The 24,638-nt window shown below is 53.6% G+C and overlaps 1 protein-coding gene across 1 annotated transcript; it reads right to left on the bottom strand.

Annotated features, from left to right (window-relative positions):
• Positions 1-549: 549 nt before the first annotated feature.
• Positions 550-19,050, bottom strand: LOC102520794 (signal transducer and activator of transcription 5A). Its single transcript, XM_032457220.1, has 20 exons — positions 18,910-19,050; positions 18,181-18,653; positions 17,217-17,354; positions 16,736-16,892; positions 15,553-15,642; positions 13,007-13,181; positions 8,692-8,822; positions 8,309-8,460; positions 7,698-7,853; positions 7,098-7,277; positions 5,698-5,785; positions 5,475-5,597; positions 5,051-5,143; positions 4,430-4,636; positions 3,748-3,842; positions 3,524-3,654; positions 2,932-3,087; positions 2,212-2,263; positions 1,795-1,902; positions 550-765 (listed from the first exon to the last, which is right to left on the bottom strand). Exons 3-20 carry the CDS (start codon positions 17,342-17,344, stop codon positions 603-605), a joined length of 2,385 nt encoding a protein of 794 aa, XP_032313111.1. The 5' UTR covers positions 17,345-17,354; positions 18,181-18,653; positions 18,910-19,050; the 3' UTR covers positions 550-602.
• Positions 19,051-24,638: the final 5,588 nt, after the last annotated feature.

The following is a 24,638-nucleotide window of genomic DNA, read 5'->3' as shown; positions in this document are numbered from 1 at the left end:
CCAACGAAAATCACCCATTTCTGCTGTTAGGAACATGGCCATGGCCTAGATCAGCTCAGTTCACAAAAAGTCTGAAGTCCATATTCATCAAAGTATAAAATATCTCTCAAAACTGAACCCCAGCCTCCCTCCTGTGAGGAAGAATCAAGAGACCAACACGTATGTTGCTCTGTACAAGAGCAGATGCACACACACTTGGGAGGTGAAGCTTCTAACTCAGGAGTCACAATGGAGCTTAGAGACATTCATTACCTGTCTCTTTTCCCTTCTTGAATAATTTCTTCCAAACAGCTGCTGGGCAGACAAAGGCTCTGGCAGGAGTTGGTTTGCCTGCATTGAGTACCTGCAAAGGACAGACCCAGTGGGCTCTTGGAACACCTCTCTCTGAAGAAAGAGGCAGCGGCTGCTGCAGCCACGTGCCTGGGACTGCAAAGGCGAGGCGGGCCCGCCTCATACACAGATACACGCACGCACACGTGCACAGGGCCGTGTGCTGCCTGCAAAGCCATCAACAGGCACAGCAATAGAAAAATAAAATCACACTGAATATGAACTCTTCATATTGAGTATTGTTTCCGAAGAGAAGTGTGGGGTTCAAACATTCACGAGAGCGAGCCTCTGGCAGAGGTGAAGAGACCAGTAGGCGGGGAGAGCCGGTGGTCCAGGCTGTCCATCGGGCGGCGTAAGAGTTCCTCCACGTGCCGGGCTACATCCATGGTCTCATCCAGGTCGAACTCTCCATCCTGGTCAAGGACGGGGTCAGGGCTGGTGGAGAGAGAGGAGTGTAAGAGGCCACTGGCATGCCTCACAGCCCAAAGCTCCTGGGGGACAGCTGGGGGACTAGGGTCTACTGGGAACAGGAGCAACACTGGCTAGATTCCCACACCCCAAGTTGAATCACTCATTGGCTTGTTGGGAGACACACCAGTTCTAGTTTCATCACTCACGACCTCACTGAATGGTCTCAGGGAATTCCCTTCCCCGTCCCTGTCCTCATCTGTAAAACGAGGTGGTTGGGGGAGTGAGCTATGCCCACCTTCGACACTAATCCATGAAATCCCAGGCACCATTCACTGAGAACCTGTGAAGCCCTGGGCCTCTCAACCAGCTTACACCAATCCTCACAGCCACCTGTGAGGCAGGCCTTTATTCCACTTTGTAGAGAAGAAAACTGAGGCTCCAGCATGTTAGGAAACTTGTTCAGGGCCACCTGGTTGGCAGGTGGAGTCAGGATTGGAATTCCGGTTTGTGACTCCCAAGCCTGCGGTCAGCTCTCTGCAGCAGGCCACCCACAACTCAAAAGAGAAGTAACTCTCTGCTCTGGGAACTCCAGAGAAGAGCAATTGATACCCCGTTCCCACACAACTCCTAAGAATAATCACTCCATCCACAGCTACCCTGTATCAAGCCCTTACAACAGCCTCATCTGTGCTAAATACTCTACCTGTGCTCTCTCACTTAGTCCTGACCCCATCCCATGTGGTAGGTATTCCTGCCTCCATTTTACAGATGAAGCAACTGCGTATCAGAGAGGCTCAATAATTTTCCCTAGGTCACACAGCTTGTCAGTACCACAGCAAGGACCCTGCTATGTGTAGTTTCAAAATGCTCTATGCTTTTTATCCGCTGATCTCACCCACCCTTCACCTGGGCCAGTGCCAGAGCCTGGCCTGGGCTGGGTGGTCTCAGACCTAGGGGAACTCTGGATGCCTTTGCCCACCAGCCCTCCAGGGGCCCAGCCTGAGGCCAAGTGCCCAGTTCCTCCCCTCCAAGCCCCAGGAGAACACAACCTACTTCTGTGGGTACATGTTATAATGAGCCTGGGGGCACACAGCTGGAGAGGGGGCCTGGTCCATGTAGGTGGCGCTGCCCCCAGCAGAGTCTGCAGAGGCGCTCACAAACCTGTGGGAGGGAGCAGAGCGGAGCATCAACTGATGTGGGGAGGGGCTCAGGGGGCATCTTCATGTCTTCTTCAGGTGTAGAAGGACAAAGGCCCGCTGAGCATGGGGCTCTGGCTGCAGGAGCGGAGCCCTGGGTACTGACCCCCTCGTGAGTAGGCCCAGTTCCCTCCCCAGGGCTGGGCCAGGTGTGAGGGGGAGGGAACACTGGGCCCCTCAATGGGAGGGGGGATGGTGAGAGGTGAGGAGGTGGGGAGGGGATGGGGGAGAAAAGAGGTAGCCCCAAGAGCAGAGCCGGACCCGGGACACTTACTCAGGGACCACTTGCTTGATCTGTGGCTTCACATATCCGTCCACTGCTTTGGCTGCAGGGGGAGAGGGGACGGTGATGAGAACCAGTCTCTGGGAGCTCCCCAGTGGGTGGAAACCCACCCATGCAGTCTGCTGCCTCCCTACATTGCCCTGGGGCCTTAGCAAGGATGAGATTTCCCACAGACTCCCAATTAACATCAGCCTGAGGGCCCCCCTAGACCCCTGGCTCATCCCTTCTCCAGCTTCCTTTTCTAGCCATTAGCTTTCTCTCTCCCCGCCCCCACCCCCTACCCAGGAAACAGAATCAACACCAATGAGCAAACCCAACCAATGAACCAGGGACAGGTTGAAGAGAAAAAACCTATCCATTTTGCTTCCTCCACTCAACTTGGGGGCAGGTCTGAGGGTGGAGAGTGGTGAGGGCAGCTGATTAAGAGGGGAGTAGTGCATTATCTGTGGGTTTGCATTATCCCGGCTCCTCCCCCCAGCCCGTAGCCTCTTTCACCAAGGGCACAGAAGTGAGAGTCCACTTGGCGTTTTGCTTTGCAGGGAATAAAGCTGGGTAGAGGTATCGCTTTCCCTGTCTTCACTTGTGAGCCCTGAAATCCTCTGTGCATGCTCTGCACCGTCCCATGGATCCACACCCACAGGGGAAATGCCCTTGGGCTCTTCTTGGGGCGGCCACATTGACTAGCCCCAAGAGTACCAGGGCCGGACGCACCGAGCACAGGAGTGTAGTACTTGGAGAAGACCTCATCCTTGGGCCGGTCTGGAAACACGTAGATGAGATAGTCCAGGTCTCCCAGCCGGTCGGCCAGAGATCGGATGGAGAAATCCCTCGTGGTGAATGGCTTCAGATTCCACAGGTTACGGTCCGCTGTGAAGAGACCAAGCTCGTTCCACAACCCACCACCCTCAGGAGGAGGATCAGGGCTGGCGGCAGGCTTGCAGAGACATCCCGGCTTTTACTAGCCTGCATGCAACCCCCACCCTGTGCTCTTCTGCATAGGGCAAGGAGGTGACCACGGGCGAGCAGATACCAACAAGGCTGCGTCAGGACAGACAAAGGAGAGCAGACACTGCTCAAAGACTCGCTTGGAAGTTCTGGAGTCAGGGGGGCCAGTGATTTTAGGTTCTCCCAAATGGAAAACCCTAGAAAGGGAATGTGTTTCTGAGCAATACTCCTCCCATCCTCCAAGTTCAATTCCCATCTTTCCCATTGGGCATCTTTGAAGGATGCAGGCCTGATGGAGAATGGGGAACAAAGAAATGGGAGACAGGGTCGTGGAGTGTGGGCAACACAGGGCACTCACGAGAGTCAAACTTCCAGGCAATGGTGATGCCCCCGATTTCTGAGTCACTAAAGCGCAACAAGAAGGTTCCATCGGGCTTGTTGATGAGCAGATCATGGGCCTGTTGCTTATTCACAAAACCTAGGATGGCTCTGGGTGCATGGAGCATACGGTGTCACTGCTGAGCCAGCAGCCACTGTCCCCTGAGCCCATGACCTCCCAACTCCTGGGCCCCCATGCCTCACCCATCATTCCAATGGGGCTTGTGATGTTTCTTCAGCACCTCCATGACCCCATCAAACCACTGCCAGAAGGTATAGTTCCAGCCGGGCAAGTTCTCCTGAGAGCCCCCGGGAAACCCCAAGTTACAGGTGGTCCAGAAAACAGTGCCCACTGGTCCTCACCCAGACCTTCTCCCAGTTCCTCATCCTGCCAGCCCTAGACTCCAGCAGTCCACAAACTGATACAGCCACCCCGACTGGTATCCTAGAGAACCAGAGAGTAAAAAGGCCTCCTGCCTCTCAAACCCAGGGGTCCAGGGCAATCCCATGGAGTGAAGGTTGGAAGTGCAAAGAATTGTCCAAGCTGGACGAGACCTCCAAAGTCATTCCTACCCCACCCCTTCATTTCACAGATGGGGAAACTGCAGCACAGAGGAGGGACGGGGCTGGGCAAATCAGTTAACACATCTAGGATGGGACTCCCAGGATGCTGACACCCAGCTCTGGCTCCTTCCATTGCCTTGCTTTAGCTCTCATGGCTGCTGGGATTCCTTGGGGTAGCAACCCTGTCTCTCCTGGTTGTAGGAGAGGGGGCCTGAGGGTGGAGGTGGGCCGCTGACCACGGGCAGTAACCCTTTGTGAGGTGGGGGAGGAGGCAGGGCACGAGTGGTCCCCGGCAGGCAGCGGGCGCACGCCCGTCCCTCACCCTGTTGAACTGGGACCAGGACACGGACATGCCGTTGTAGTCCTCGAGGTGGCTGCTGCTGCTGTTGAACAGCTTCTGCGCCAGGAACACAAGGTTCTCCTTGGTCAGGCCCCGGTTGCTCTGCACTTCGGCCTTGAATTTCATATTGAGCGCCTCGCACAGCTGCGGCCACAGGACTTTGTCGGGCACCGCGAACGGCACCCTGCCCTGGAGGGGGAGAGAAGAAAAGGAAAAAAGGCAGAGTGAGGGAGTAGGAGATATTTAAACACACACACACACACACACACACACACTTAGTCTCAGAGGGGACTGAGAAAAATCCAGAAAAGGAAACACAAACATGAGAGAAAGAGAGGCTGGGGGACAGGGGCAGAGGAGGTGGGTGTGCAGGGATGCAGACCCAGACCAGAGCCTAGAGGAACCAAGGAGACCCCAGTCCCGTGACCTGGAGCCCAGACAGAGTCGAGGATATGTGGAGGGTAGGGCGCTCACACCAGCTGCCCCCTGACCTGTGGTCGGGTCCTGGGGTGGGGGAATACCACTCAGCAGGGGCCCAGGGGTTGAACCTGGGAGATTCTGAGGGCCTGGAGGGGCTGAGGGGGGTGTCCTGCGGGGACTCACTGGCTCAGCAAAGGCATTGTCCCACAGCACTGTGGCGGTAGCATTGTGGTCCTGGCTGCCGTGAACGATGACAACCACAGGAAGGGACAGGGTCTATGGGGGCCCAAGAAACAAGGAGTAAGTATGACCACCCTCTTGCCCTCCACTTGGGGAAGACTCCCAAACCTCATTCCTCAAGCCCCTCCCAGCAAAACCAAAGCAAAAGGAAACAAAAAACACACAGCAGAATTCTTCTTGGCCCATTGCCTGTATTTTGTGGGCTGGTGCCAGATTATAACCCAGCACACAGGCACCAGCAGAGTGAAATTAGGTTTTCTGAGAGCATCTCAGGGTACCTGGACTGTGCCTGGGTGAGGATTCAAGTCTCTGGCTTTCTCAAGCTTGCCGGAGGCCCGTGGGGGATGGGGGAGCAGCAGGGCCTCACCTTCACCTGGAACACAAGCTCATTGCTGCCGACGCTGAACTGAGACTCAAACAGGACTGTGAACTTCTCCTCTGTCACAGACTCTGCGCCTCGTCGGTCAGCGCGCTTGATCCTCTTTAGCGACTGCAGGGCAGGAGGTCAGAGCGGGATGAGGAGAACGCGGCTGGTTATGGGGATTCAGTTTCCAGCAGAGCCCCCCTCCATGGCCCGGCCCGGTTCTCACCATGTTCCTGAAGTGGGCAGTGAGGGTGCCTGTGGCCTGGTGGTACTCCATCACACAGCAGTTGTTCAAGATCTCTCCACTGCACTCGCTGCGAAGGGGAGAGGAAGTCATCTCCACTGGATGGGGGCCGGGGCCAGGGCCAGGAGCGCAGTCCTGTCTGCACCTCAGGCCGGGGCTTCTCCACCAAGCCCAGCCAGCAGCCCCCGCCCCTCCCCTGAGACCGTTCCTCCTCCACGTGTCGCTGGGCTCACTTTTTCATCAGCCTGGGAGCACCCAAGTGAGGTCTCCAAGGGTGGGGCCTGGTCTCTATCAAAATTCCTTGGGTATGGAGACTGATGTGAGGGCCTTTGGCAGCTTCTAGTGCCACTTGAGATAAACATCATGACCCTGCCCCCCTCCCTGGCCTCACTGGGCTCCTCTCCCCTCACTCAGGACAAGCCAGCCTGCTGCCTTGTCTGTTTGTGAACACGCAGTCTTTGTGCTGCCTCAGGACTTCTGTCCTTGCCCTTCCTATGGTCTCGAACACTCTTGACCTCCTTCGGGTCTCGACTCAAATATCTCCTGAGAAAGGCCCTCCTTGATGACTACTCAGACGCTGTGATACGGCTCTGTTTCAGTTTTCTGTCTAGAGTCTATAACCTTTTGATGCTGCCTGATTTTTAAGGATATATGACTGTCTCCCTCCTCAGCCCAAACATAAGCTCCAAGAGAGTGAGGACCTCTGTTGTATTTGTCATCCTATCCCCAGAGCACACGGTGGGCCTCAGTGCACATGACCCCGCCTCCCATTCACTCACTCTTCCTTCATTCACTTTGTGGCTGGACTGCCAGACCCCTGGACCCCTGGGTTCTCTAGCCACATATGCCTTCTCTTTGCTCCTTCCTCAGGACAGGCCCACGTCTCTCTGCCTGAAAGTCTTCCCTCCCCGTGCCCTATCCCTCGCTCCTCCTAGTCATCCTGCAGCCTTGGGACTAACTGTCATTCTGCTCCACCTGCTCCATGACCCACTTCCACGTGCCCTATACCTCTCCCTTGTCCCCTGCTAGTCATTAGTCATTTCTCGTGTCTGCTGCTTGCTCTGCTAGTTTAGAGGCTAGACAAGGACAGAGCCAAGTTCTGTGTGGCTTACGGCTGTGTCCCAGTGCTCGGCACAGGTCCTCGGACACCCCAGCAGTGAAATCCCTGTTGATCTACTATGTCCCAGGCATGGCAGGGACAGGGGAGGCTCTAGCAGGAGGTGAACACCAGCACAGAGTGTCCTGGAGAGACACCGGACCACGTAGCAATGCAGGGCAAAGGGCTGCAGAGAGGGCGGCTCTGCTGTCCTCATCACCCAGGACTCCTGCCATAGAGCAGAGGCTGAGCTTGGGGATAAGCAGGCGGAGGGAGGGAGACGTACTTGCGGGTGTTCTCGTTCTTGAGCAGAGACTTGGCCTGCTGCTCACTGATGATGGTGGCCTTCACCTGGGGGGGGTTCATGTGCACGTTCAGCTTCCCGCCCACCAGCAGGCGCACAGTGGCTGCAAACTTGGTCTGGGTCTTCAGGACCTGAGGGGGCTGCTTCTCGATGATGAATGTGCTGCAGGCACACAAATGACCGGGTGCAGCCTCAGGGGACAGAGCTCTGGTCCCTCCCTCCCCACAGGGAGGCTGCCTCGCAGGGGGCTCAGCAGGAGAAGGAAGGGCACGTGGCACATGGCACAGCCCCCGATCCCTGGGAGGCCACTGCGAGTCGGGGAAGGTGGTGGGAAGGGAGGCAGCGAAATGAACTCAGCAGCTGAAACGGGCTGCAGGGGACAAGGGCAGCCCATGCAGTGTCCACGAGAGACACCGGGCAAGGTCAACATCCAGAGGCCATAGCAACAGGGGATGGAGGGGGATGGGATGAGAGTGCGAGGCAGAGAGACAGGATTCAAGTGGGAGCTCCCTGTCCACAAAGACCCTGCTGCCCCACCCAGGCCAACTGGGGCGCTGGGCGTGGCCAAGAGGCAGCCATCACCTGGTCACCAGGGCTGAGATGATGTCCGTGATGGTGGCGTTGACCTCAGCCAGCATCTCCTCCACTGGGCCGGGGATGGGCAGCTGCTGGCACAGGTGCTCAGCTCTGCGAATCTGCTGCCGGTTCTGCCAGATGATCTCCGCCAACTTCTCACACCTGCACGGGTGCCCCGAGGCCACCGGGAAGGACAATGGCTTCACTCCCACATCCCCCAGGCCAGAGGCGGGAAGGTTCCCAGGCTGGGGAGGAGGCCCAGACCCAGCTCCACCCCCAGGAAGCCTTGGCACCTTAGCCACCTCTCCTGTCCACCGGGCAGAGCAGAGCTGCCCCGCCTTCCAGAAGCACACAGGAGGAATGACCCTGACTTGGGTCCAATCAGCCTGAGCGCCACACTGCACATCAGGCCCTGCCCCACTCCCCGGTCCAGTGACTCCCCTCATGGGGACGTAGCCCAGGATCAGGGCACCAAAGTCCTTATCAGGACCCAGAAGCACCAGTGAAGTAAGACCTGCGCCAGGACAGAGGGAGCCGGCTGCACGTGTAAAGGCGGGAAGCAGAATAGCAGCTGTGGCACCACTCTGGGCCCTGCCCGCCTCCCCCACACCCATTACCAGGACTGTAGCACGTCCAGGCTGCCCTCGGGGGGCCCTCCGTTCCCGGCCAGCTGCTGCCGCCGCTTCCACTGGATCAGTTCGTCATCCAGAATGATGGTCTGCTGCTTCCGCAGCAGCTGCAGGGTCTTCTGGTGCTTCTCGGCCAGCTCCTGCAGGGCGGTGGGGACAGCAGGCCCTCCTGGGCTCCCAGAGAACAACCCTGCAGGCCCCCTCAGCAGGTGGGGCCCCTCCCCTCTCCCCCACGGCTCTGCCTCGAAGGCGTCTACAGGAGAGGACCTGGCCTCCTGTTCTCCTCCTGGCTCTCTCCCTCTCTGGGGTCACCAGGACAGCTTGGGATGTCACCTTTCTACCTGGGAGGAGAGGGACACAGAGCCACTCACCACGCGGTACTGCTGCAGCGTCTGGGCCTCGCGCTGCAGCCAGGCCTCCAGGGTCACCTGCTTCTGCTGGAGGGCCGTCTCCCGGCTCAGACGCTCCTGCGGGTTCAGCTGGGCCAGCTGGGCAAACTGAGCTAGAGGAGGGACAGACACCGCAACCATGATCTCCCACAGTCCAGCAGGAAGCCGGGCAAGACCCTCCAGGGACACATCTGACCAACGGCGAGTCGGGTTCTACAGCCAAGGGTGCCCAGAGGTGAGTGGGCACCGTTGCCTGGCCCCCCCAACTCTGAGCTCCTCTCCAGGAAATGGGGGGACGGAGGCCTGGGGTACAGCTGGCGAGGATCCTGCCCATGGCATCCCTTTCCCCACAGCCGTCCCACCCCACCCAGGGTCCAGCTTGGAGCCACACTGCCTGGTCCCAAGTGCGCCCTCGCCGTTCACCAGGGGGGAGAACTCGGGCAAAGCCCCTCCCTCTCCTATGCCTCAGTTTCCCCGTGGGTGAAACGGGAGAATCCCAGCGTCTGCCTCTGTGCCCGCCGTGAGGTTAAACAAGGGATGACACAGAAAACACTCCAGAAGCTGCCTGGCACGGGTACGCCCCAGGTGAGAGGCAGTCCTTATGCTTAATGGTTACAGGACGGGACTGAAGGGTGGCGGAGACCAGCAGCTTCGGCCCCAACCTCACACGGCAGAGCCTCGTCAGGAAGGCCCCGCTCCGCTGGCTTTGCCCCGACTCCCGGGCGCAGCAGCCTCTCCTCGGGAAGGAGGGGTCTGTCCTGGTGCTGAAGGTGCCTAACATGCCTGTCCAGGTTGGGCCACTGTGAGCTCAGCTGACCAACCGGGGGAAACAGAGGTGGGGAGAGGGACCAAGGCCCACTGGGGACACAAAAGCAGCAAAATGCTCTCAGGAGAGGAGGTAGCTTCTCTCCACACCAGCTGTTGGGAATCTCATCAATGGCAGGAATAAGGCAATGAGGCCTCGCTGACTCCCTTTTCAAAAAATCTGTTATGAAATACTTAAGACACAGGGAAGTAGAAAGGATGATACCAGGAACACCTGTGTGTCAATAATCCAGCTTAAGAAATCAAATATCCCCACAGTCCAAGCACCTGTACACCCTCCCCTGCTTGCAGACCCACCCCTCCCTCCAAAGGTAAGCACTATCCTGGATGCTGGGATTCCTACCCCGGCCACTAGCCTTTCTGAACATCCCAGTGTTCTCCCTGGGGCTGATTCAAGAAGCGTGAGCGTCAGCACGTCTTGGTCAAGTTCCTGGCAGGCCTCTGAGGGCCATGTCACACTGACCTTGGCCCTGCCCCCGTGGACGCACACTCTGGGACAGACTAAAGCAGCTCTGGACAGCCAGGAAAGCCCAGAACTGAAGAGAACTGAGAAACACGGTTCCATAAAGACTGCAGGGGACTGAGCAGGAAGAGTACTGTCCAGGCAAGGAACGCAGCAGAATAACCTGGACGGCCACCTCAGAATCCTGCCACCCGCAGGGAGGAGGTGGTGATCCCGACACCCGGGCCCGACCTCCCTGTGCAAGCGAACCACTTAGGTCTCTCCTGGCAATCTGCACAAGTTCTGGGAGGGACGCCAGAAAACGTGAACCAATTGTCTGCTCCACTGGAGGGAGCTGAGACTTCCCTTGCGCAAACAGATCAATAGTCTGCGTTTCTGATGGGTGCACTTGATAAATGAGACTGAGCTGACACTGCACGTTGGATACAAACCCAGCCAGAATCCAAACCCAAACGCACAAATAGGAAACAGAAGACCCAAGGACAGGATCATCAGTACTGTCAACCAGTCACAGGCCTTGGGTAGAAATAACAACTGAAACCTCCTGTTCCCTAATCTAGGAAGAGGACCGTCCATTCTTCGGGTTTATCTGGGATGGATTCAGATGGGAGAAAGATGTGCTAGAATCATCCCCCCAATGTACTCAACACCTGCTATGACTCAGGCAATGTGCTAACCTCTGGATGTAGAAAACACTCATAGGGCAGGGTTTGGAGGAAAGCTTAAATAGTTAAATTAAAATAGACTCTTTAAAATTTTAAAATAAAAAAGGAGGAACAGAGGAACAAACACTGAAAAGGGACAAAGCAAAATAAATATTAAAATATGGACCTCAATACTTTATATTAATATTACATTAAATATTAATGGACTAAGAATCTCAATTAAAAGCAGAGATTGAGAATAAATACAAAAGCAGGATTCAACTATATGCTGTCTATATTTCAAATTTTAAAAAGTATGAGTAAAGATATGCTGCTTCAATATAGAATAAGAAAGCTAAAGTAGTTATATTAATATCTGATAAAGTAGATCGAGTCAGAGTGTTATCAGAGATCAAGAAAAATATTCCATAATTAATATGTCAATCAGAAAGTCATTAATCATAAATGTATATGCATCTAATAACAAAGCTTCAAAATATATAAAGCAAATATTTACATAAATAATTGGAGAATTCCACAATATAATAGGAGATTTTAATAGCTCTCATCATCTGATGGAATAATTAAGCAAAAAAAAAGAAAATCAATAAAGACTTATCAGTGGTTCTTAAAACGTGAACCAGGGATCCCTGAAGTGTTCCTAAGACCTTTATAGGTGGTCCACAAAGCCAAAACTATTTTTACAAAGTCATAAGACTTTATTGCCTTTTTTTCCTTTTAATTATTTATAAGGATACAGCAGAGTTTTCTTATTTTTTAATATTTATTTATTATTGTATTACTTATTTTTTTTTTATTTTGGTGGGGAAGTAATTAGGTTTATTTTTAGAGGAGGTACTGGGGATTGAACCCAGGACCTTATGCATGCTAAGCACTTGAGTTATACACACCCCTCACAGCAGAGTTTTCTCAATGCTGCAAGATATGTTATATTACAACAGATTGAAAGCCAGATCCAATTATCTCCTATTAAGCCTAACATTAAAGAGATTTGTAAAAATATAAAGCAATGCCACTCTACTCACTGAATTTGGTTTGTAAAACAGATGTTGGTTTCTCAGTTTTGGGATTTTTAAAAAATTTTATTATGTTAATATATTATATCTGTTAACATTAGTGAATTGATTATTGCTATTTTTAAAATGAAACCACTTCAGAACATACATTCTTTTCAAGTCTACAAAATACATTCACCAAGATAGAGCATATGCTGGGGCATAAAGGAGGTCTCAATAAATTTAAAAGAAGAGATCATATAGACTATGTTTTCAATAACAATGGGATTCAATAATGAAATGAAAATAAAATCAATAATGATATGACATCTAGAAAAAAACCAAATATTTGGAAATTAAACAATATACCTTTAAATAATATATGGGTAGAATAATTACTCAGAAGAGATCCTAGAAAATATTTCAAATTGAACAAGAATGAGTATAAAGCATATCCAAAATCATGAGATACAGCTAAAGCACTGCTGAGAGGGAAATTGATGGCTCTGAATATATGTATTAGAAAAGAAAAAAGGTCTAAATCGATGACCTAAGGGTCTACCTTAAGAAGCCAAAAACAGAGCAAAGGAAAAGGCAGCTTGACACTTCCTGTTCTCACTAGGATGGGGTGGTATAGCTCTGTGGTCAATTTGGAGTGGAGGAAGATGAGCCATTTCAAGGTACTCCTTTAAGAACTCCTAAAAGTGTACCCGGGCTTAATTCCTTCTAAGTTAATTTTTCTTTCCCCGCACCCTTCTCATGGCAGCCATTGGCAAACTATTGAACTAGGAGACAGGAGAATTTTCCACTGTTAGCCCCTCCTCCCAGCTTTACCTCATATCAGTGAGGCTCAAGGAGGGGCATTCCTGAAATTCCACCTCTCCCCAGCCTGGCTCAATCAGGGGACTCCCAACTAAAGTCATCCCTCTGATTGGGAAACACTTTGTCCATGTTCATTCATTCATTAATTCATTCATTGATATATTCACTGAAGAGTGGTTAATAAAGTATAGGGATTTTCAGACATAGCTCTACGGAAGATCCAGTTCTGCAACTTACAAGCAGCCCAGCCAAGTTACTTGTTCTCTTTGAAACTCAGTTTTACCATCTGCAAAACAGGAATAATATAACCACCTATTTCCTATGGCTGTTGTAAAGACTGAATTGTATAATGCACGCAAAGGATTCAGCCTGGAGCCTGGCCCATGGCAGGGGCTCCATCACTGGGAGCCATTATACCTTGGGTAAGGTTCTGAGGAGCTAGACATGGACCTAGGCCCAACCCTGCAGGCTGCAAGTGGTCTCACTTGGTCCTCCAGACACGCACTGCCCTCCTATGCCCGCCTTACCCTGGATCCTCAGGCTCTCTTGATATTGGATGATGAAGTACTCTTGAGTCTGCTGCAGCTTCTTCAACTCATTCTCTGTGTCCTGTGTGACCAGTCGCAGCTCCTCAAATGTCTGGTTGATCTGAAGGTGTTTCTGGGACATGGCATCAACCAGGATCCCAGCAGAAGAACTACCCTAGAGACAGATCAGGGGAGAGTGTGGGCAGCAGTTAGCTGGGCAGTGAGGATGTGAGAAAACCTCAGGCCTCAGGGAATGTCAATACTACTACTCCAAATCTAGAATAAGAAGGAAGGGGAATTTGAGTCAAAGAGTTGCCAGAATTGAGGTGGATGGCGGAACAGAAGGAGAACTATGTGACCTGGTAGACGGTGGCATCTTCATAAACTATTGTGGAAATTTCTACTGTAGTCCTCCACCAGAGTATCCCACACTGGGTCCATCTGAATTCTCTTGGAGAGACTAGAACCCAACACATCCTAGGAGTTACCTGAGTTTTCCTACTAACAATGTTGACCCCTCATTTCAGTCATTCACTGACCTGATGCTATGACTGTGCCAGGTGCTGGAGACATAGTGGGGGACAAGGCTGTGTGAACACACATCATCTGTGTCCTCCCTTAAGACCTTCTTGTGACTGAGGGGACAGCATGAACCTCTCACAGGCAGTGTCCCCAAATGAAGACCCAATGGAGACTCCAAATGCAGTTACTGGGGAGGCTTCAACAGGGCTTTGTGGATCCAGACACTGAACTGGCCCAGTCTGATCTTTTCCTTCAACCAAGTCTTTTGGGCCTTTCCAATTAACCACTCTCAGAATAGAATCCAAACTCCTTCCCATAGCCTCCACTGCCCTTGCTGACAGCCTCTGCCTACTCCAACTGCCAGCCCCACTGCTGCCCAAGCACACTAGCTACTTTGTGTTCCTTGAATACACAAGCATGTTCCTGCCTCAGGGCCTTTGCACTTGTTATTCCATCATTCTGGAACATTCTGGTACCTGCGGCTGGCACCTTTTCAGAGTGACCTTCTCTGACAAACCAATTTAATGTAGCCCTGCTCTTACCAAAATTATCTTGTTTTTGCATCTCCTTCTTTCTTATCTACTTCCCTGCACTAGGATGTGAGCTCCCTAAGGGCTGGGACCTTGTCTATCTTGTGCACCACAAAATCCCCCAAACCCAGAACATCAGAGATGTTCAAGAACAGTTTGATGGCTGGGAGAAGGATGATCTTCCCCACAACCAGGACAACATTGGCATCTTAGGCATGATTTTTAATTGAAGCTGAATCCATTTGTACCTGTACAGATAGCTCTGTCATTGCACCAAGTCAAGGGTTGTACTAGTTGACCCTTGGTGACCTGTCTTCTGCTTCTGCCCGTTCTCTGGTTTTACTGATGGAGATCCCCAGTTGGCTCCCTTCTCCCCAATAGCACTGACTACTTGCAAGTCTTTGCATGCAGTAGGATGGCCGGTGCCTTCCTACTGTCTCATATACTGCGGTTACTTTTGACTAGAAAACTCATCCTGCCTCCTTCCCTTCTTTCCCCCTTTCCCTTTTTCAGACACCTCTTTCCTCAGGACACCCCCTGCCAGCCTGCCCCAATCTGAGTTGGGTCCTTTTTCCATATATGCCCCCTTAGCACTCAGCTGACCCCTAGAGAATCTATCATCATCGGAATTTCTGCTAGGCAGGGACCAGGACTTATCTGTTTCTCCTGTCTTAGTCCATTGTCAGAAACACAGCAGGGCCTCAATTAACATTTACTGAATGAACACTCAAATTTCTGAAATCGGTGTCCACAACAACAAAAAAGTAATAAATAGGACTCGTGCTCCAGGCACTATTCTGTGGCCTTTACCTATGGGATATCATTTTATGAAACTCACTTTGCTTTCTTGGAGATGATAGACCATTTGTACCATTGTTCAAGCAGATATCTGATGCCTTTAACATTTCAGAAATTCAGCCCTCTGCCTCTTTGGGCTGCGCCTCCCTGAGCTTGCCTGGGTTAGTCTTTCTGACACAGACCTTGGCTCCATTTCTCCCCACAGACAGCATCAGAGGGAATTTTTTATTTTGGCCACAGCCCCATGTATTGAATGACAAATCTTTTCCCTGGTGATTTTTAATGCCATCTCTGACAACGATTGAATTTCCAAATGTGTATGTGTCTTTTTAGGGCTTCCTCTTCAGTTTCATTTGTCTTTTTGCCTATCCTTTGTCCACCCAGTATCTCCTGTAATCCTCACAATAGCCCTATCAGGTAGATATTATGACTATCCCCATTTATAATAGAAAAAACAGAGGCTCAGAGAGGTTAAGTAACTTGCTCAAGTCACACAGCTAGTAAGTAGTAGAGCCAGGGACTGAAGCCAGGGGGTCACTCTACATCTACATGTGATACTGCATCTCCCACTGGCCCATGTCCTTTATTTCTTTGGTGCTCTCTCATGCCAGTGTTGATAAGACATAGTTGTGTCTGGAGAGAAAGATGGGTGGAAGGACTTCCCAGCTCCTCTCCCCATACCCATGGGACACTCACATTGTTGGCTTCTCGGACCAGTCTCTGTTCATTGTACAGAATATGGCGGATACAGCGGACAAGCTCCATGGGGCAGCGGTCATACGTGTTCTGAAAGAATCCAACAGCAGCTACCAGTGGCCAGCATTGACCATCGCAGTGTCATGCCCATCCATTCCTCTCCTCCAGCCTCTGCCTCAGCTTCCCCTGGGAAGCCTCAGTAACTGTCACCAGAACCCCTAATCTCTCCTTGACTCGATTTGCCCTCCCAGATCTTCACATTTGGTTTGCAGTGTGTCAGAATGCCACAGTTGACAAAGCACTTCCAACCTGCCATCTCCTTTGATGTTTGCATCATAGAAACCCTATGACATAAGCAGAAACTGTTATCCCCATTTGACAGATGAGGAGACTGATGCTTAGAAAGGTTAAGTCCTTGCCCAGAGACAAACAAGTGAGGGAGCAGATAGATGACTCAATGCTCAAGGGAATCTAATGTCAAGGTCAAGTTACTTTCCACTATAGTCCTGGCCCTGGCTTCCTATTTTGCTTCCTTCTTCCCACCAGGTTTCTCCTGTTTCCTCCCTCTTCTGGGATGGACTTTTTATTTCCCTAGCACTCTGGGCCTTATATTTAAGAAGAGTCCTCCAAATATTCAAGTGAGTTCCAGTAAATGCTCGACTATGATTACCACCCACACCCCTTTCCTACTTCCACAAAAACTTCCTCTCTCCCCTATACTCCTCCTCACCATAACCCTAACGTGAAGGAGAAGCTACATCTTACATCAAAACCCTTAATTAAAGCCTCCTTTATCCAGATCTTGCCTCCAGGACAACTCTGCTCCTCTCCCACCCCACTTCATTTCTAGAATCTGTTAGTCTTTCCTTTCTCCGACTAAGAAATCTTGACTCAGTCTACCTCCATCTCTTCTGCTTGATCTGCCTAGAATGCAAGTTCACCCATCCCCCTTCTCTGGGGGGCAAACACACCCAACCTTCTTGCTTTGTAATAGGCTAAGGGAATCTGACAGGTCTGATTTAGAAAGAGGGGGTGGGGGAAATTGAAGCACTGAAAAGTTGCTAATAAGTTCAGGGTCATACGGTGAGTCAGTGGCCAAACCAGGAAAAAACCCAGGGGTTTTGGTGCTGGAAAGAGAAGGCTGACACTGCTTCCCTGCAGATGGCCCACAGCCCTCACCCACCTGGAGCTGCGTGGCGTAGTGCCCCAGCTTGATCTTCAGTAAGAACCCGTCTTCCCCCACTTGGTGCTCCGCCTTCTTCTGCAGCTCCTGCACCAGGCCCTCCAGGAGCTGGGTGGCCTGCGCTCGGTCCTGGGGATTGTCCAGGTCGATGGCATCCCTTAGGGCACCGCAGGAGAGAGAAGCCTACTGTGGCACCTCCTTGGGCAAGGAGGTCAGGCACCAAGAGTGACATGGAATTTCCAGGCTTGTGCCCACAAGACTTGTTCCTAGGAGCTCCACAGGTATCAGAGTGTAGAAACATCCCCTCTCCCCTCCCAGACTCCCATTTCCCTGTTCCCCTTTCCCAGGGACACCACCCCTTCCGCACAGACTGGGACAACATACAGGACCAGAATCACACCAAACCACAGAGGAGACCTGAAGACCCGGGGGCCTGGGTGGTAGGGGCCCGCAGAGGAAAGTGCAGGGCAGGGGCACCTACCACGGCTGGCTCTCTATCCACTGTGCTAAGTAATGCCGGACTTCGATGGGGAAGTGCTGCCCGTACAACACCTGCATCTGGCGCAGCGCATCTCCCTGCAGCTGCTGGGCCTGGATCCAGCCCGCCATGTCCTTTCACCTAGGGCGAGCAGAGAGTTGAAGAGGTGCCTTCTTGGCAGAGGCGAGGGCTGGGTCTGCGCCTGGCCCTGCCGTGCCCACCCATCCCTGGACCGCGGTCAGGCCAGGCCCCTCCCCTCCCACAGACACGCTTTCCTGTGCGGGAAGAAAGACGGTGAGGAGGGGAAGGCCGCCCTTCCCTCTAGCAAGGAACCCGCTTGAGGCTTGGGGAGGGGCTCCCGAAAGTCAGGTGCCCTCCCCCTCTTCCTCTCCCTTCTCCCCATCGGGGCTTCCCCAGGGGGGGAACAGCTAGAAACTGAAAGAGAAACTTGATGGCGGAGGCCCATGGGCCCTCTGGGGAGGTCTGCAAGAATCCCCCTACCATGCTTCGACCCCCGAGTCCAATTTCTGGGAAAGAGGGATATTCCAGCCTAAAGTTAGGACAAAACCACTGACAGTTCCCACTGGACGGCTCGGCTATCCCGGGCACGTGGCTGGGGTTGTCAAGTAAGGAGGGCAGAAGAGACAAACGCTCCTTCCCTTGGGCTGCGCCCCTCTCCGCCCCCCCTAGCTATGCCCCCAAGGTCTCCCACTGTCCAGTCCGACAGCGCCCCCTGCCCATGAGGACGAGGATGGCGCCCACTCTTCGTCCCCTCCGTCCATCCATCCACGTTCCGCATCCCTTGTCCCTGCTGCGCGCTGCGCCGAAACTCCCTCTCGGTCCCGGGGACCGTTCCCCGTACCCCGCCGACCGCCGGACTCCGGGTCCCGGGGCGCAGGGGCCGGGGCAGCAGTCGAGTGCCCCCTCTCGGCGCACGCCGCCGGGGATGCGCGGCCGGACCACCCACCTAGTCGTGCCGAGCCGTCCGGCCGTGGGGCCGGCGCTCGCTCCCGGCCCGGGCTCCTGGTGGCGGCGGCGGCGGCGGCGGCTGTTACTACAGGAAGGAGCAGAGAGCAGCGATTTCCTCCTCAAAGGTCAGCTGCCTCTGATAGACCATACACAGCGCGCGAGCTCTCGCCAACACCCCTCCCAGCCTCGGTCGCTCCCTCTCTGCCTCCGCCCTCGGTGGCTGGCTCCTCGGCGAGTGCACGGCGGCTGCCGCGGCCGGGCCCCAGGCGGAGAGGCTGGGCGGCGCCAGGCGTGGGGGCTGCCCCGACGGCGGGGTCTCCCGGGAGTCCCAGCCAGCCCTCGCCCGCGGTCCCGCGGAGCTGCCGCGGACCGTGCAGGGCAAGAGGCTCAGAAGTGGCCGGAGGATGGAAGTGGGACGGCTGGGAAATCCCGGGCTCTGGAAATCCCACAGCGCGGCCTCAGTGTTCTCATCTGTCAAAAGGGAGGAGAGAAGGGTTGGACCAGCTGGAGATGCCTTCCAGCCCTGGGGTTTGTCATCTTTTGAGTCTCTAGATTTAAAAAGTTTAACGTGTGCGTGCGTGTGTGTTTATGTGGGTTGGGAACACAGCTTTTGTGATCTCAGAGGCCAAGCTGTAGCCCGGGGAAAGACTGGGGATTCCAGAGAAGCCAGCTCACCACGAGGGCCCCACCTCCCCACCTTCCATTACTCCCACCACCCTGCGCTTACCCGCTGCAATCGAAACAGGAAAGAACCTTGGCAGTCAAATGTTTCAAACTCGGACATTTTGCATTAAGAAATGGAGTCCAGAGAAAGGAAAGGATTCATCCAGGGTCACACAGTGGGTGCATGGCCTAGTCTGCAGACTGTGGTCCATACATAGTCCTGCCCCTCCATTCACCCCAGCCTAGTCACATCTGAGGCTCGTTCTATCTTCAGAAGGTCCAGGGAGGGCTGTCTTGAATCCTCAGAAGCTCAGGACAACATATATGCCATGCCAGAACAGGGAACACCCTCCCTGAGCCTTGCCTGGGTCACAGCCCCCTCCCTGAGAGCCCTACTACAGGGCCTGCAGAGTTAGGCAAGTCTGCCTTGGAAGTCTTCCATCCCCTTTACCCAGCTTCCCTCTCTTCTGGGGCCTCCCCTCTGCCTGGCAGCTGGTATTGGAAGCATTAAGGGAGGGGCCAGCCTGGCTGCCCACTCACAGCTGGCTGGGCCAAGACCTCATGTCCTGGGGGAATCATTCTCCTCTCCCTCCGTCCCTAATTCCTTTTTGGATATGCCCTTTTCTCTCCATTCCCTCCCCTACTTGACTCCTCTCCCACCTCCATCCTCTTACCACTCACTACTCCCTCTACTTTCACTCTTTTACGTTACAGAAAACCCAAAGTTTAAAGATGCAGAAGCTGGAATGTCTCCCCACCCGCCCCACACTTCCATGTGTGGTCACAGTCTCTAAGCTGGCAGGATCACGAGGAAAGGAATTGAAAACTGTAAAGGGGTTTGAGAAGGACTGGGGAAACTTTGCTTTAGGGAGGAGGAAGCACAGCGCCTCTGCCTCCCTCCTTCCCCTACTCTGTGCAACGGATTTGGCAGGGGAGGGTCAGACACACAGCTAGGGGGTCACCTGGAATGACAGGCAAGTGTCAGAGCTGAAAACAGCTATAAAGATGACCCTACAAATGGATAAACAGAGGCTGGAGAGGGGAAGTGATCTGACCAGTGTCACGAAGACTATCAGTGGCAGATCCAAACCCATTGCCACATAGTAGGTGGGCCCAACTTGGCATTGGAGCCCTCCAGCCTCTCACCGTGAGCAGGTGGCTAAGTCAGTCAGTGGGAGCAGGTTCTTTGGGTTTCTAAGTCCTCTGAGCCACATGTGAAAGGCAGAGGACCACCCATGCCATGCACCTGCATCTGGGCATCTGGAGAGGGTGGGATGGGGGGCTGACTCCAGAGTGAGGGCCCTGCTTGCCCACTTCCAGGCAGCTGGCTTTCCAGCCTCCTCCCCAGGACCTGCAGGGGCCTGCTGCTCCAGCTGTCAGCCCCACCCACAGAACATCTGGCTGGGTTGGGCTGGGCTTGGATAGGGGATGGGTCCTCCTGCATCCTAAAAAGCTAGCATTGGGGTGCCCTCAAACAAAACTGGAGGGATTGGCCTAAAAGGATGTGTACCATTCCCTTCAGGGTCCTCACATGCTCCTCCTCCCCTCAACCTTGGGTCCAATGGTGGCAGCTGCTTCCCTGGCCACCTTGAATCTCTCTCCACCTGGCCTCTCTGTGAGGCCCTGAATCCAGGCATCCTTCATTGACTGTTTCCTCCTCTTGCTTTTTGATTCTCCTCCTTTTGATTCTTTCTCTCTAGGTCTCTGTCTGGTTCTCTGTTTAATTCTGTCTGGGTTTCTCTCCATTTCTTTGTGCCCCTGTTTTGAGATGCAGTGGGTGGGGAGGAGCTTTGGAGCTTTCCCAGAATGGGCAAAGGCCAACCAAGACAGTGGAGGAGGGAAAGGTGTCAGAGTTGGGTTGGGGGCAGAGGTGACTGTGGTCGTGACTCCGGATAACGCAACTACCCGGAAATGTCAAATTTGGGGTTTCTTTTTGCTTTCAGTCCCCTGGTTTGGTCTCTGTTATTTCCCACCACAAAGCACCCTGGTGGTTTTAGGGGCCTAGACTATAGAGGGGAAAACTGAGGCCTAGGGGATGGGGTCAGGAACATCCAAAATTGCCTAGTGTCTGGACGGATCTGGGGTCCTAGGTTATGGTCCCTAACGGCCCCTGACCCCCAATTTCAAGTCACAGTATTACATGGGGAATGAGGAAGGATTTTTAAAAAGTCTCACAGGAATACAGTCTTCAAAAGAAGACTGGCCTTATTTTATCAGGAATAATAATAATCCCCAGCCTAGTTTGCAGTTCACACATTATGCACGTATTCTGAACTGAATCTTGGCAAACTCGTGTACAAACCTGGTTGAACTCTTCAACTCAGTTGTTTCTTGCAACAACTTGTAAGTAGGCAGAGCCAGCACCCTCTCTGATTAGTCCAGAAAAAAGTCCAGTCCACAGTAGTCTAGTCTGGCCAGGAAGTATACAGCTGGCACCAGGATCCAAGCTGCCTGGCTCTGTGGGCAGGGTCTCTGTGCAAACTTTCTCAATGTTCCCCAACCTGAGCACACACCGCAGTCTTCACTCTAGCCCATGGTTGTTCTGTGGCACCAAGCGTGGCACCTCCATGGCCATGCCAGTCTCCTGCTGTTGAATGAGGCAGTGTGACCTGTGTGTTACATGGAGGTAGGTTCCAGTTATGCAGGAAGGGAAGATTTATCCCAAGTCCTCTTTCTGGCCCTTGAAGACGAGGTTAGCCATGAAGGAGGCCCTGATGATGCCCTTACCTTGGGGAGAACGGATTGAGGCCACCTTGACCTAACCATCCCTGGGGGTGGGGGGAGATGGTACAGAGATGCCTTTGTCTCCTCTGCTCCAAGTCTCTTCTTCAAGGAGAGTTCCTGTTGTGTAGGATCCAGAGGGGAGGTGGGGAGTGGTGGTGGTGGGGGGGTGAAGAGCCTTCCCAAGAAAGCTGGAGGCATTCCAGGAAGTATCTCCTTGCCCCAGCAGAGAGGGCACAGCTGAAGCCCATGGGCTGTTACGCATCCTGCTTCTGCTGGGACCATCCACTTCCACTTCTGCTCCCACCCACAAGGCTCCTGGAATGGGGGCCACAGGCCCACACACAGCACATACTACACCCTGGAGACCATTGTCCCTGCCTCTCCTGGAATTGCCTCACCCTGGTACATCCCTGTGGAAATACAGCTGGTTCTTGTCCCTGAAGACGGAGTGGCACCCAGGGAGGGTGGGTGTGTGCACGTGGTGAGGGAATCTGTGTGAATGTGGGGGAGGGAAAGGGGCTTCTGGGTCCCCAGGGAGAAGCCTGTCCGCCCTTCTTGCCTCTGTCCCCTGTCCTTTACCATTCTTCAGGGAAGTCAGTTTACAGTGAAGTCACCAAGAGAACACAAGGCCTTCCAGCCTGAGGCAGAGCGACTGTCCCAGGTTTCTGGGAATGGAGTGGGGGCGGGGGGGGGGTGAGTGACCAGTGGATGGGAGGGGGAAAGCCTGTTTTCCTTTGCCCAGCTGCCCTGTCCACCTGCCTTGGGAGAGAAGCTTGCAGGACATGGAAAGGAGGGGGTGCAATGCCTGGGCTGAGCGCACCCTTCCTTCCTAGTCAGGAGGGCAGAGAGGAACCCACCCTCCTCATGGCAGGGGTCGGCTGGGAGCCAGGTGAGTGAGAGGAGAGGTGGGCTGTGGGTACCAGGATCCAAGTGGCCTGGCTCTGTGGGCAGGTCTGGCCGCTGTCCTGGGCAGCCCTATGTCAGGTCTGGCTCTCATCCTTGTCCACAATGACTACCAGGCCCCTCTTCCCGCTGAGCTAGTTTCTCCTCCTTCCAGGCCAACAAGACATCTTTTGTGTCTTAGCCAACCTGGTATGGCCCTCAAGCCCTCTGGGGGTTGTGTGGGAGAGGGCTCTGCATCTCCTTCCTGCCATCCCCCACCACTCAGCCACTTTCCTCTGTTATGACCTGAGGGGATTCCATGCTCCCCATCCCTGTTTCCCATTGTTCCCCGGTTGATTGCTTGCCCAAACCCACCTACATCTTCCCTGCCTGCTCCCAGCCTCCAAAATCGGCTCCCCAGCCCCAGGAGCCAGTAGGGGATATGAAGTCAAAATGAAGAATGGGCCAGAGCCCCATCACCTCCTCACTGGCTACTGGCCTGGCCTTCATTTGCACAGCCTCCCCTTCACTGTGTGCTTCCACCGGGCAGTTCCCCCAGTGCACTGGCCTCTCTCAACTCCAAGCCTTTGCCACCTCCATTCCCCATACCTGGAATGCCATCCCTCCCTTGGCTACCTGGTGACATCCCCCTTATCTTTCATAGGGTTGGTGTGGCATAGAGGAAAACACAAAGGCTTTGGACATTGGACACACAACAGATGGGAAGTCAGGGACAGATCTCCAGAGCTTCAGAATGGAGTTTGTCACAGCAGACGGTTGTATGTGGGGGTGCATTGTGTGAGTGCCAGGGTTACTTCTGCCAGAGCATGGGTAAGGAAAAGAGCCGAGTTTTGCAGTTGGATCTAATTCCAAATCCCAGCTCTGCTAACTTAGCAGCTGTGTGACCTTAGTTAAACTACTTCACTTCTTTGAACTGCAAACTTGGCTCTGCTGTGTGACTCTGAGCACATGAGTCTGCCTCTCTGAGCTGAGCGGCCTCCTTTGTAAAGGAGGACAACAAGACTCACCTCCCAGGATAGCTACAAAGTCTCACTCACAGAGCTGAGCACACATAAGGAGGTGCTCAGGGACCCTGGCCAGCAGAGCTAAATAACTTTCTCCTCTGCACTCCTGTAGCCCCTCCATCTGTATTGCAGGCTCTAACTAAAGGACTGTGTCCCACTGCTTGGCTCATAATTTTGTTGGAGTAATAAGGGTCCCTAAAACAGCACAGGGCTTCCCCAAGCTCTGGCAGTTCAGGGGTTCCCTTGCTCTAGTGCAGACCCCTGTTTCCCTTTCTCACATCCCGACTCACAGCACCCAGAAGACTCTCCTCTGCAACCCTGCTTTCTGCCTGCTCTGGTCCCACTGACCTGCTTTTCTGTGCTTTGACCTTGCTTTACTGTGGCAGAGGTAGCCTCATCTTTGCCTGGCGCTCAGCTGACTTTTGAGTTCTTAACCCACCCAGCAAGCCAGCAATTTACTGGCTCAGGCCACACTCTGCTCCTTCTCCTGTGTCAGTCCCACCCACTCTAGGTAATACAGCATCGCCCCAGGATGCTGAGTGAAGAGGGCATGATGACCCTGTCCCAGGAGACAGGCAGGGGCCCCTCAGGCTTTCCAGAGAGCCGCCCCTTTAACTCTGGCTGGAAGGAAGCCCAGACAGCTGTGGCACACAGGAGCAAGACAGGGATTCCTGAGGTAGAGAGAGTTCTGGAGAGGGAAGCCACATGAGTGTGGGTCTCTGGCTGGAGGGGATCATGGTTGTGGTTTTGACTATGTTTCCAGAGAACAGCTTCATGATCTCCCTGTGGCTGGGCAGGTCTGAGGGTGTATGTGAAGCATGGGGGCTGTTCTCTGGGGTAGCCACCTACTGGTGCATGCAAGCGAGGGGAGGAGGTAGGGGTCAGTCCCTGGCTGAAAGTAGGTAGGATGCGTGGACAATGGCTGCCCACCAGACTTCTCTCAAGCCTCTTTCTCTCCTGGGTCAGGCTGGGGTGGGCTAAGAGGTGACCCCAACTCTCTGTCCAGTGGAAATGTCTGCACCTGCAGCTGCATCTCTGGGAGCTTTCTGAGTGGGGTCTCTGGAGGATCTTTCTGGATCCTAGCCTCCTGTTCAGTTTCTTTCTTTCGAGGACTCCTTCTGTGTTATGTCTCAGTCTGGTGTCCCCTCAACTTAGGGGACTA

Source organism: Camelus ferus, chromosome 16, assembly GCF_009834535.1.
Source record: "Camelus ferus isolate YT-003-E chromosome 16, BCGSAC_Cfer_1.0, whole genome shotgun sequence".
Taxonomy (NCBI): domain Eukaryota; kingdom Metazoa; phylum Chordata; class Mammalia; order Artiodactyla; family Camelidae; genus Camelus; species Camelus ferus.
The sequence above is the reverse complement of the archived record's forward strand: the minus strand, read 5'-3'. Positions and strand labels throughout refer to the sequence as shown.